A 14,126-nucleotide genomic window follows, 5' to 3' on the forward strand; every position below is an offset into this window, starting at 1 on the left:
CAAGCAGGTCCAAGGAGGTGATCCTCCCCCCTCTATGCGGCACTGGTCAGGCCGCAGCTGGAGTACTGCGCCCAGTTCTGGGTGCCACACTTCAGAAGGGATGTGGACAACATGGAGAGGGTCCAGAGGAGGGCTACTCTCATGATCAGGGGGCAGCAGGGCAGACCCTACGAGGAGAGACTACGGGACCTGAACCTGTTCAGCCTCCACAAGAGAAGGCTGAGGGGGGATCTGGTGGCCATTTACAAACTGGTCAGGGGGGACCAGCAGGCACTGGGGGAGTCCCTGTTCCTCCAAGCACTACCAGGAGTGATTAGAAATAATGGTCACAAGCTGCAGAGGGTAGATTCAGATTATCAGGAGGCGCTACTTCACAGTCAGGGCGGCTAGGATCTGGAACCAACTTCCAAGCGAGGTGGTGCTGGCTCCTACCCTGGGGGTCTTTAAGCCAAGGCTAGACAATCACCTTGCTGGGGTCATCTGACCCCAGTACTCTTTTCTGCCATGGCACAGGGTCGGACTTGATGATCTGCTCAGGTCCCTTCTGACCCTACCAACTATGAAACCAAGGTTACTGTGACACTACACCAATGGAGCAGAAAGCCGAATCTGGCTGAATATCTCTTGTTCTCATCATCAGAGGGTTTAATACTTGCCATAATCTCACATATTTGTGGTATTTATTTATTTATTTTGGCCTAACTGCAAGGCACTGTAGCTTAGATTTCCAAAGCAGGAGCAGTTTCAGGAAGTTAGCTGCCTAGCTCCTGTAAAATTTACATGGGATTTGAGTACCCAACTCCCCTAGGATCCTTAAAAATTCCAGACTAAGTCCAGGTTTCCCTATGATTTGCCACACAGTTAATAAGCAATGCACTTGGACTCTTCTGTATGGCCTTTGATCTGAGGGGATGATTTGCTGAGTTGCCTGTGCTCTCAGCCTCACAGAGTTTGTTTCATTAATATAGCTCAAGGAAAAAAACACACAACAATTCTGTTAAAACCTCAACCACATGGCAGGCCTCTGACAGTGACAAAGCAAGTATTTCAAACTAGAAATAAGTATTTTATGATATTTCTAGAACATCTGCCTTCTGAGCATTCCCAAGCACGCTGCATCAATGTGGCCCCACAATATGCACGTAAAGTAAACTGGGCCATCATTCAGCTTAAGTGACCAAAGCAGAGTGACACAACTAGTCAGTAGCAGTTAACAGCAGAAAAACACACGTGTTCCAGCTCCCAATCCCCTACTCTTATCAGATCACACTCCAGCCATGAAGTAGGAAAATACTACATATTTGATCTCTCCTGCTGGCAGGTTTCTACTAAATAGCAGAGAGAGCATATGCAATTGAAAAGTCAGGGTTCTTCTGAATTATCTTAAAATCCATTAAAATGAAGGAATATGAATATATTAAATATTCATATTAAATTAATATGAATTAAATATGCATTTACAGTTTCCCAGGAAAGGAGTTTCATATCTTTTTGGATTACATTTTTTAGCTTAATCAGTACAGAATCTCAGTGCTAGTCAAGTGTAAATGGTATTTATACAGAAGGAGAGGCCCACTCCTCATACAACCCTGCTCTACATATTATGTACACATATATCCGCACACACACATACACTCTCACCCTTCTACATGATTAGAAGCTAGCAGCAGCTTTGAAATACATAGTAAATACCTTTGGTTGTTGTCTCCATTCATCTGCCATGACCACGTGGTTTTGATTCTCATAGCAATAGCCTTCTATATAGGTTGGTTCCCTTGCAATTACTATAGTGGTACAGCAGTGACCTCCTTAAACTGTCACAGTGATAGCTAGAAAAATATATTTAGAGGTTTGCTTTTGGAAATCGGCTTGTAGGTAAAGTAGATGTGCATTAGAATAATGGTCCAAGGGAATGGCAAGGGTTACTTGATTTCTAAAAACCTGTTTGTGACAAAGTTTCCTTCAAGGCTCACTGTGTCTGACACAGGCAAGCAGCAAGCAGACACACAGGCTGGGAAATTGAAGACGTACCACACAGTTCCATAACACAATATAAGGTGGCATTACGTCACAGTGCCCAATTGCAGAGCCCTTGGGATTTCCAGTTTTGGTAAACAGACCAAATTAGGAGGCCCAGTATAAAACCCAAATTAGGATGTGTACATGTGATGGGCTTAACATGGACAGTATGATGACCAAAGAGAGACCAATCAATGATGCCTAGAAATTAAGAGTTATCAGAAGGGGAAAAAGAATACAATAAAATTTCAGGGCAGAAAAGGGTCCCTAGAGGGGAACCCAAGGACACCATGGACAGAGGGCACACCACCAGCCCATCTTACCCACCCCACTCGCAGAGGTATGGGAGGTGGGCCTCAGTCTCCGACCTCCAGGCTGCTGATATCCAACATTCAAGAGAGAACCTCAGAGGGAAGCTTGCATATGGGCCAGACGTACCTTGATTCTGTGAACCTTGGGACTGGTAGATATAAAATTGTTTGCATTATTCTTATCTGCTATCACTGTGCATCAATAAAATTCACCTATTATTGAATGGAGAGGTCGTGGTTGGTCTGAAGATTTGGGTCCGCCCAGAACAAGGTATCTGGGTCATAAATCCAATGCCAACAACAGATGATCTGATTATATCTGCTATGGTTCTGTTAGGGCAGTGGTCTCCAACCTATGGTAAAGATCACTTTTTGTAAGTAAAGGGCACCCCAGGATCTACTGTCCCCACCCTGCCCCGCCCCTCCCTTCCCGGACAAGCTGCCTGGGCTCTTACCCCACTCACCCAGCCTGGCCTGGGCAGCAAGAGGCGTGGCTCAGCCCAGCCGTGTGTATCCTGCTGCTCCCAATCATGGAGCCTCTGACAGACTGAGATTGACTGTCAGAGGCTCCACGATAGACTGGTTGGTGACTACTGTGTTAGGTGTTCTACCTTAGTCACTCACGGTGAGATTGGGGAACGTAAAACTAATGAAGAATAAAGGATTGGAAGGGGCTAGCTTTCATTAGCAGTTGTATAACTAGGGCAGGGCAACCAGGGAAGCCACCTTGGGCACCAACTGGTAAGGGGGAGGGGGACAAAAAAAAACGAAACAGCTGCCACTGTAACCATATCATTATACCTCTGTTCCTTAGCATCACTGGCTACTAACTTCTGTCTTTTAGCACAGCATGGGAAAGGAGGTGCATGGAGGGGTTAACATGATGCCAACTTGTACTGCCTGGTTGTGTTAAAAAGATATACTATCCTCTTGACCATGACCACAGAAGACTACTCTTGGCATGTTGCTAGCAGTGAATATGGGGTCTCTGCCAGCAGCCCACAGGGCCAGCTTGCATCCCATTTAGCACAGCATATCTCCACGTCCAGTCTGTAATATCCACCCCTCTCTTGGGTTACACTGGCCCTCATGTTCCCAACGTGTTTCAAGACAGGAACCTCAGCATCACTGAATTCCCCCAAAGGAACCATGTCTTTTGCATTCCTGAGAAAGCAGGAGGTATGCTGAAACAGTGCAGCCACTGCAGAAGATTTAGTCTTCTCATCTGTATCAGGGCAATGAATGTTCAGCCTGGGATACAGAGAGGACCATCATCATCTCATGACCTGCTGTAGCTAGGAGTGATTGAATTGGATGCTATTTTGGGCAGCTGCTTCTCTACAGGTGTGACTGCAACTCATCTTCTAAGGACACCTGCATTCTGCTTACAGAGAGGTGTCTTAAATTGAGGACTCCATAGGTTCTACAAAAAATGGTCTAAAAAACCCCAAACCCTAGCCTGGGCCCTGCAATCCAGGCAGTCTCCATCTCACTGAGACACCTTCTCTCTGGCTTGTCTGCCTCCTGGGCACAGCCTAGGTAAGAGTTACCTCCTGGTTGCCAGTGAGCAAGCTCAAGAGGAGGGCTGGAGAGCATGCTACCTTGTGGCCTGGGGGTCAGAACACTTTGTTAGCAAGTGTGAAATACTGGTTTTAGCTGACAGAGACCCACACTGGGTATACTGTTCCCTAGGTAAGTGCTGGGCTAAGATATGGGACGGCCTCCCCCTTCCTCCAGTGCCAAACACCTACTAGTTGGGGTTTATCTGAGAGTAAAGTCTTGAGATATACATGGTGTTACATGTGTGCTTGAGCAATTCAATTCCCCCTGGGCACCTGCACAGCCAGAGTGCAGCCTACTGAGCATGCTCTAAAGGGAAGCACAGGGCAAGCATAGCAATGTGGAATCCAAACTGTGGAGAAGTATGAAAAATTGCAGTTCTGTGGCTACATTATGTGTCACTTTGGCATGTTAAAGTGAAATAGAAGTTAGGCCAAAGTGTGTACTGGTATAACACCATCATGCTGGACATGGCTGTTTAACTACCGGCTCACAGACTGCATATGGCCCCCAAAAGGGTTAAACTGCACCCCCCCACGCTCCCACTGTGGATTTCACTCCCCTACACCGCTCCAGCTACTGCTGCCACCTCCAGAGTCTCCAGGCTCCCCCTCTGTCCTCCAGCTTTTGCTTCTTACCCCCATCTCAGAAGTGCTACCTGATGTGGACTGGAGACCCCATGAGAGGTGAAAGGGCAGCACGGTGCAGTGGGGTGCACTCACTGCGTGGTGGGGGGAGCACCCAGTGGCAGGGTCCTTGAAGCAGAGCATATAAGGGGCAGAGGTGTTGGCACAGTACAGTGTGGGAGTGTCTGCTGCATAGCGCAGCAGCGGAGTTACCCACACAGTGTCTCACTGTAGCATATGACCTGTGCAGCATACAGTTGGGGGCGGGGAGCAGAATTCGTTCCAGGCAGTGAATAGCCAGGGGTCCTGCAGCCACCAGCTGCTTAGAAGTTGGACAGCCTTGGTTTACATGAGGTGATATAGTTTGCAGCCATGAAGGGATGGATTATTGATACAATTTATCACAAGCACCCTGGGGACCTGAAGTAGAGGCAGGAAGACCTTAAATGGCTGCTGTTCCCTGATGTTTGCCTTGCAAATGTTGGGAAATAGTGATACAAGGCATCTTCTTCCCCACCTGCCCCCTCCTGTATGGTCCACATTACCTCTTTCTGTGCTAGAGCAGACAGGGACATCTTTTAGGATTCTCCTACCTGTGAGATTAACATCATGGCTGATGCCCTCGGCTTACAGTTCCCTGCAGCCCTACCAGGCAGGCTGCCATCCTTTTGGCTCTGTTTTGCAGATATCTCCATTTTTTCTTAATATTTTCAAGCTGCCTGCCAGAGCCATCAGCTGCACTGACTTTGCACCAAGTCTGTGCCTCTTCCACATGCCTTGATCCATTCTGGCTTCTTTTTGCCCAAATGTGGGTGATTTAATTTTTCCCCATATATGCCTAGACAGCACTGCAGAGGAGCTTTATTAGCAGGGTGACTCTTTACTATGAGACAATAATGCGTCATGTCTGCCTTTTTAACCATTTCGGTTCCAAGCAGCTGTGCAAAATGCAACATGACAGTGTCTGTGTGTCATGGGACTGGTGAATGCCAGAGGGTATTCTGTGAAACAGGGATCATCCATGGATGCATTGTGAATATATGGAGTGGAGGTGGGACGCTATAACACTTAACAGAGTGTCTGTCATCTCCCCACACTCTCCGCTGAAGACAGCATCCTGCTTGAATAATTGCATGTTGTGAACCAGCATAATTTTTTTTGACTATCCAGATACAAATTTGGCCAGGCCCATATGCAATAAAGTTGATGGGGAAATGCTGAGTGTAGTTACCAACAGATTCCTTCTCTCTTTTTGTCTTGTTTCTGTCTTCACTGAAAACTCACCACCTAATTCCTATCACTGCCCAGAAAGCATCCTATTGATGTTGTACTGACAGACCAGAGAGAATAACTAACAAAAAGTAAACGTGATACTCAGCACCCTGAGGTGATGTCAGCAAAGCACTAGTCTCCTGATGCCCTGCAGTTTCATAAGGAAGGGATCACTTGGAAGTGGAATAACACTCTTAAGTCAGTCCATCTCCTGCAATATTTTTCATGCAGTTAACATGAGTAAGGACAGTAAAGGTGAAAAAAAGATTTGCCCCATTCATCTGAGCCCTGTATTCTTTTGTGGCATCATGAATGGTCCCAGCATTCCTACAGCTCAGAGATTTTCACCAACATAACCAACACAACCTGAAGCAGTGTAGGGAACCTCTGGCATATGTGACAATAAGCGGGCCTAGCACTGACGCTGTACAGTCTCAAGAAGCAGCTGCTATGTGAAAACCCCAATGCCTAAGCATTCAATGGAAAATGCAGCATCAAGAGACTGAGGACCCCCAGGGACAGACCTATTTTCAGGACTCAGCACCTGCATTTCACAGCTCTGAAAATTCTACTGATTGCAGTAGCAGCCAATGAGTTTCAGCCTTTTTACTGCACATCTCGCCAGTCCTATGAAGAGTCCCTTACAGATTTCTTAGACTCCTTTATTTGAATAAAAGACTACATCCATTTATGCTGTATTAAATCTCACTCTGTTGCACATATACACAAGACTATGCAACTTGTTGTATGGAATTTCCTAGGGTTTGTGAATTTGCTGCAAGGAAAGGAGACCATAGCTGTGCTGTGTGCTAAACACAGGTATGGGATGAGTCAGGACTGGTAAAAAGACACAGAAGGTCTTGGCACTGTGGTCAGCACTTACCAAATCTGGCAAGGTCAGCAGCTGTACCTATTACAACTGCTGCAAAGTCAGCTATGTGCAACGGGTTGGTAGATCCCAGCTTAATGCAAGTAGGGCTTGTGTTCTCATCACAGCGTCACCATTGCACCTGGCAAAGCCTAAGGTTTGTCTCCTTTGCATTTGGGCCCAGATCCTTATAGGTATTTAAAGATATTTAGGCACTTAACTCCCTTTAGGATTGCCCTTAGGTTACCATTGCTGGGATACACCTGAAGAACACTTAGAAATTCCAGTTTCTGCAGAATATGGTCTCCCATTTATTTCAAACTCCCACAAAAAGATTATTGCACCTGTGCTCCAAAGACCCCACTGGCTTCTGATTTGTCTCCAAAGGCAATTCAGGGCGTAAGTTTCAATTTAGGTATCTCTTTATAGGTCAGGTCCTGTGCGTGTCTGAGAACCTGTTTCACTCCATGTGCTTTATCCCAGCAGTTGTAATGTGGAGGGACTCAGCAGCTAGCAGTCAGAAGGTGTCTTTGTCAGAGGGCCTGAAGCCTGACAGTTCTAAGGAATTTGCACCTGCAACACTAGAGAAGTACATATTTATACAACAAAAATGAGAAATAAAATAAATAATTGGCACAGTCAGCTGAAAAACTGGGGATAGAATTGGTTACAAAGACTGAACAACCTGCAAGGTCCAGATCAAGGCAAAATTCTATACCCAACAAAACCGCAAGTTGAAACCATCTGTAAATCTTCTGTCTTTGCAAGAAAAAAAGCTTTCTGCAGCAAAATGGCCGTATTCCATTTACAAAAGCTCAAGGCAAGGAGGAAACAGGTTTACTTTTCTGTGAACCCAAGAAAGTGTGATTTTCTGAAGGTGGTGAGAAATAGTTTCAGACAGCTCTAATTAGCAGGGTGGTGCGTGGGGGAAGCTGACACTGCTGCTACCTGTGCTGTAGCACTTCGGGGAATAAGGAGGGGACTCCAGACTCTGAGGCTAGCAAGCCAGCACCTTTCACTGGCACTATATTCAGTTCAGTATTTATCTAAAATGTGTTCTATGAATTACCAAAAGAAAAATGAAATAGCAGCTCCTGCAGATTGTGCACAAGCTGCTAGTATTGTGCTGTAAATGCTATTTTGGATGGCACTACATATATTTAATTTGCAGGGTCATTTTTTCCATTGTGCATTGGCCACCCACCTCTGATCACAGGTGAATGTGAATGGGTGCTACAGAGCTGAAGCCAAGTTAAGGCAATTGAGAAATCTATCACCTACCAAAAGTTTGCAGTTTCCTCAAATGATATTTTGGGCTCCCTTCTGCCATTCTTGCGTATTCAAAACTCCCCATGAAGTCAGTGGGAATTCTGAATGTTGAATCAGAGACCCTATCTGTTAAGGACTGCCACCTGAAGAGTTACACCTCAAGCCTGAAAATGTTTACTATACAGCACAATTCCTACTACTACAAATAGTGCCATTTAATTCAAAGTAGTGACCACTATGCCCTGTCCTAGAGTACTACACCACTTTCTCTCAAGGTTCTCAAAGAGATTTAATACTTGAATTTAGTAACTCTCACAAGTCCTAAGCTAAGGCAGGAAGGTAGTAAAAATCCTGTTGGGAAACTGAGGCACAAGGGCCTTAAGTCACTTGCTCATAAAGTATGTCAGAGTGAAGGGTAAAGCCCAGGTTTCCTGACTTTACAACCTCTGCTATAAAATTACTACCCCTCTTTCCTTACTATGCTAAATATTTAAAAGACAATATTCAATGGAGGGAAGATATTCAGTGGGGGTGGGAGGATATTTACCATTTAAAATATTGACCTGATGCCTGAACCCACTTCTAGTATTTGGTGACATAAGCCCCATTATCTTCAGTAGAATCAGGAATGGCCAAAGTCTGGATGCCATCAGCTAACGTAATGTTTTTAAGTGATAGTACAGGTTGCCTCTAGGATGAATTTCTTCCTGGTTGGTCCACCCACACATGCACTAAGGAAATAAAGAGGTCACCCAAAAGTAAGAAGCTAACGAATGCCAAAAAGAAAATATATATGAGGAGAAGCAATAAAAGAAGTAATTGAATAACAATACAGAAAACAATAGGATTGCCAGAATATATTTGGTAGAAAGGAGGCCTTTAAAATGGATGTTCAGGCAGACGTGTATTCTGACCCACATCATCCACCAGCACACACAATAATGACACTTTGAAAGCATGCCACCTTTCACCTATGGTAGTGCAACTCAACCTTTTAGAGCAGTAAGGCCAGGTGCTGGCTACCTGGCTACCTGGGCAGTGGGGGAAAAAGGTGGGGGGAAACCGCTCCCCTCTGGAAGGGGAGGAGGGGACAGAAGGGACAGGGGTAAGAGTTGGCTGCCAATGTCAAAGGGACAAGAGGGAGAGAGGAAGAGAGCTTACTGCTGGTAAACAGCACCTGCCGTAGGGGAAGAGGAGAGAGAAAGGGAAGGAGAGAGTAAGCAGTGCCTGCCTTAGGAAAGGGGAGAAGGAGAAGAGCACAGAGTGCTGCAGAGGGTATCAGTGACACAATGCAAATCAGGGAAAGGGATGCACCATGCTGAGCTAGTACTCATCCCCCATGTCGCGAACTAGATCCAGTCATTTCAGGAGCCAGATCTGACCCATGGGCCATATGCACAGCACCACTGATCTATGGAACTCAAACCACATCCAGACCATTTGTTTATCCACTGAGGTTTCTTATTACTATCTGTATATACAGAAGGTTATACTAAAACACAAGACCCTTTCCCTGTCCTTTCCCCAAAGTGAGGGGCAGAGGTTGGTTTTGAACCCAGGAATCCTCACTCCCAAATTTTTGATTTAACAAGGTAGATAAATTTCCTCCAACACAAAAACCACAACAAAAATGAAGGTAAGGCTGACATTTGGATATGTTAAATCAAAATTCAAAATCAAAATCAAAATTCGAGACAAGCTGTCTACCATCTTGCTGTATAGAACCATATGGCTGGAAAGGACCTTGAGTGCCATCTAGTCCACCTACTGCAAAAGGGCAGGATTTGCTGATATTAAAATCACCTCAGAAAGCACCTTGTTCCATTGTCCATTCTAATAGGTCATCTGTATCCCAGCAAGGATCTTGGTCACCCTTCCTTGCCCCACACGGCTATTTCTATCTTATCGTCCAGGCTGGGCCCCCTTCAATACAGCTCCTTTACTATACAGAACTTCTTCTCTGGGGGTGATGGGCACATAGCCCATACAGCACTGCTACCAATTATTGGCCCATGAATAAAACACAAAAACTTAAACCTACTACCTGATCCTGCCAGGGGATAAGCCTCTTTCAAGTTGCGATAGCAACCATCACATTTAAATCAATAGGAGACAGAGGTATCCTCCCTCTCTCAGGAAGCACTGACTGCCCCCAAAACCAGGCCTTTATCTCTAACAAATAACACAACATAAACTACCTGCTAATAATCCCTAGAACCAGCCTCAAAACTTGAAACCCCAGTCTTTTTGGAGAAATTATAGTTGGATCAGTGCCATTAAGGCCAGCTCCCTGCCTGTGCAGGAGAGTTCTCTCATGTCTGCTGTCCAGTATTCTGCTAAATCCTGAGCAATAATGCATCCACCACTTCCCTTGGAAACTATTCCACAAACCTCTAGCTAACTCTGGAGATTTCCAGCAGGAAAGGCCAGAATGGAAAATGGCCCACCACTCAGTCTCACTTCCTTCTCCAGGAGGATGCAAGAGGAAAGAAAGCAAATCATGGGCTGATTCTCCACTGCACACACCATTCCAACAGCATGGGACACTGCAAATCATGCAATCAGCCTGCTTGGAATGTCACCTTCAAAACTAACCTCAGAGGATAGCATCTAAGCACCCGAGTGCAGAAAGCAAAGAATAAACAAAAGTTCAGTGTAATAAAGCTGCTGTTCAACTTCTGTTGCTTAACATAACCACCTTTGTGACAGTTACTAAGTGCCAGCCTCTTTATTTTGCAGCCTGCTGTACAGCTCTGATGAGACAATGTTCTCAGCAACCTGCAGAGTGATTTAGCCAGGAGGCCTTCTTCAAACTGCTCAAAATATAGAAATAAATGTATTAGGTTCGAGAAGGTGTCATGGTCAGAATTACATCTCTTACCTTGTTACCTACAGCAGCATACACGCTTCTTTTTAACACTTTGGACCTGATGCAAGGAGGAACTGAGCACATTCAGCTCTGACTGAAGTCCTATAAGTTGGCTCAGAATCTTGCCAGATTGTGCTTTTTCTTGATTTTTTTTAAAAGTGCCGTGTAATTGCTGCTGTGGTACAACCTGACTGCTAAAATAACAGCCCTATTAAACGTACTACCCATTTATCCTTCACCACGTGTACTTTTTATTTTGTAACACCTATTTTGCTAAGTTCTACATGTTCATGTAAGTCCATAAAACACACATGAATAAATTCAATTAGGGTCTCATGATTTTAACATTTATAAACATGTACAAATGTCAATTTGAGGTGCCTCCCCTTCCTTAACAATCACAATTTTCTACGTTTATTGGTATAATAACTGAAGAAAGGGAGAGATCCGTTTTCACAATTTAGGATCAACCTAATTTAGGCTCAAATGGTAAAGTATTTGCCCCAGAAATGTCCAGTTAACAAGAGCTAGCAAATGTTCATTAAAAGGCTAAGCATAACTGACATGTCACAGAGCCTTTAATGAGGAAAAAGGCCTATTAATCTGAAGAGCGACTGCCTATGTACATATGGTCAATGAAAGGGAATCTGAATCATCTTGCGATACATACAGTGTATATTTATAATTTATTGACCAAAGTGGGACCTATGCTGAGGAGGGATTCTGAATTCATCTCCCACTACAAGGCTCTGACAGGTCCCTCAGGGTTCTGAGCATTAAAGCCAATCTATGAGCCAGGCTTAGGTTTTCACATGATCAGGCCCCAACTGGGATGAAAATCATGCATTACAAAATATCAAAGACCAGCACAACATAAAATATAAAAGCCCACATACCAGTTTTCCAAATTACAATAATGAAATTCGAAACCCAGACACCAACACATTCCTGTTGAATTAATTTGATACGCCTGTGCAAAAATATCATAATAAAAGCTGAGATACACAGTATGCATACAGTTCAGAGCAAACACAATTGACTGCTTTGAAAGCAACTAAATTCAGTGAAAAAGGGACGTCAGAAAATAAGAACATTATTTTGACAAACGCAAAAAACTTTTCCATAGTTACTATAGTTCCATAGTACATCTCTACTAGCCAGTCTACTCCAAAATCTATACACATTTCAGGAAAGTGTCTGTCTGCATAAGTAAACATGCTCTTTGCTGTGGGAAAGCAATGCATCAGACAATTCAGTGGATACAGAGTTAATTGAGTCACTACTGCATGCCATTAAAAAGGTCTTTCATTCAGTAGGTTGACTGCAATTATCAAAGAAAACCAAGAAAGAACAAAAAGAAACATTAAATATGAAAAGATACAAAAGAGACTGACATCAAATACTTCAGTGAACTACAAGGTGACAGAAGTATGTCAAAAGGAACAGAAAATCCTCCATTTTTAAAAATCCACTCAAAATCAATCACATTTATATCAAACCAGCTTGTGTGCAGTTGACTTTGTGACATCAAACAGAGTGCTGTGCAGTCTCGCGCAGGTCCACCACGATTCTGTATGTTATCTCCCTAATCACCTGCATGCTTATACTGCAACCAGCACAGAGGGGACAGATGCAGTCAACACAGATTGCCACGGAGGTGTTACAGCATAACTTACGCCATCCAGCAGGAGTAAGTTACCAGTAGATATTATCATCGCAACTGGTGATAATACCATACAGAATTAGGACTTGCAGCGAGATCCCAAAAGATACCTATGATGTTGGCATCACAAGGCATATTAGAGCCAGGGCAGGCTAGTATTCCCTCAGGAAGAGACCCATCCAAGCGATTTTCAACAAGGAACAGAGCCCACAGGAACATCAACCGGCCACAAAGAAAAAGCAGGCACCGAGAGAAGTCAAGCTGCCCCCCACTGGTATCGCTGGGGAGGGGCGTTGTTTACATAAGTTGCGAGCCTTACACAACGGGAAGAGGAGTTCAACACGCAGATAAGGGATTTGGAAAGCAGGGCAAGATCCAACCCAGCAAATGCATGGACTAGGTCGCCTCCCAGCCACCCCCTCCTTCCCCCGAGCATGGCTCCATCACAAAGTCGAGGCAAAGGATCGTGGGGTGAAGGCGCCTGTGCTTGAGCCCGGCCCGCTCCAGGATCCCACGGCACAGCGAAGTGCTTCAAAACACCCAACTCCCCACCCCGCAACACCGCCAGGGCAATGCTGAGCCGTGATGGCAGAAATCCCGCGGCACATGACATGCCCACCGCCCTCCATCAAGCGCAGGTGCCCGGTGCTGTGGCGTGCCAGGCAGAGGGAGGCACCACTCTCTGCCGGCACCCCTGGATGGCACCCCAGCAGCCCGCGACGCCCCCTACACCTACCCCCCCCCCATCAGCGGCACCCCGAGGAGCAGGAGGGAGCACCAGGCAACTTACCGCAGTCTGCGCACAGGATCCTGCCCACATCCTTCTTGAGGTTCTTGCCGCTGGTGTCCAAGGGGGCGAAGGAGGTCTTGAAAACCAGGGGCTTCTCCGTGGGCTCCAGGAAGAAGATGTAGCGGTGGTTCCTCTTCACTTTAAAGCAGGGTGCCTTGGAGCCCGCACTGCCCACGCTGATGAGCTGCTCGCGCTGCAGCCCCCCGCTGTTGAGGGGCCACAGGTCTAAGACCTTCACCAGGACCCCCCCGTTGGAGCCGGGGGGATCCCTGCCGCTGCTGTTACCGGCGGGGGGGGACACCGACTGCACCTTGCCCTCCAGGACCACGGCCGCAGTGTACGCCTGGTCCTGCACCGACTTGAGGCTGGGGGAGTAGCAGGCGAGAGACACCCCGAAGAGCAGCATGGAGAAGCCGGGGGTCGGATCGTGCCTCATGCCGCCGGCTGCTCGTCCCGCTGCTGCTGCTGCTGCTGCTGTCCGGGCTGCGGGGCTGCGGCTGCGACGGCCGCGGCTCGGGGGGCGCAGCGGGGCGGGCGCTGCTGCTGCTGCTGGCGGCGGCGGTGCGCGGAGCCTCCTCCAGTCGCGGCGCTGAGCAGCAGACCTGCCGCATCTGGCCAGGCCATTTGGGGGGCTGCCGCTTCTCCACCGCTTGGCAGGGGAAACAGAGGCGCTGGAAAACCGGAAGCGGCGTAATCTTAGCGCCCTCCAGCACCTCCCGGCGGGGCCCTTGCCGAGGTAAAGCCCGGGGGAGGGGGCGGCCGAGGCACGGGGCTGGAGCCGGGGCATCCCTCCCGCCTGCCTGCGAGGGACCTGGGGGACCCCGGCCTCCGCGCAGCCCCTGCCCTGCCCGGGACCCCCGCAGGGCGGGGGGACGCCGC

General features: G+C 46.8%; 1 protein-coding gene across 1 annotated transcript in view; it reads right to left on the bottom strand.

Moving 5' to 3' along the window:
- The window catches only part of NRG2 (neuregulin 2), a 333,882-nt gene extending 320,117 nt beyond the window's left edge, over nucleotides 1-13,765 (bottom strand). Inside the window, exon 1 of the mRNA XM_019534785.1 lies at nucleotides 13,248-13,765. Within this exon, the coding sequence (XP_019390330.1) occupies nucleotides 13,248-13,683 (436 nt within the window). The 5' untranslated portion in view covers nucleotides 13,684-13,765. The remainder of the gene's footprint in view (nucleotides 1-13,247) is intronic.
- Between the last annotated feature and the right edge of the window lie 361 nt (nucleotides 13,766-14,126).

Source organism: Crocodylus porosus, unplaced genomic scaffold (assembly GCF_001723895.1).
Source record: "Crocodylus porosus isolate Cpor-Errol unplaced genomic scaffold, CroPor_comp1, whole genome shotgun sequence".
Classification (NCBI taxonomy): domain Eukaryota; kingdom Metazoa; phylum Chordata; order Crocodylia; family Crocodylidae; genus Crocodylus; species Crocodylus porosus.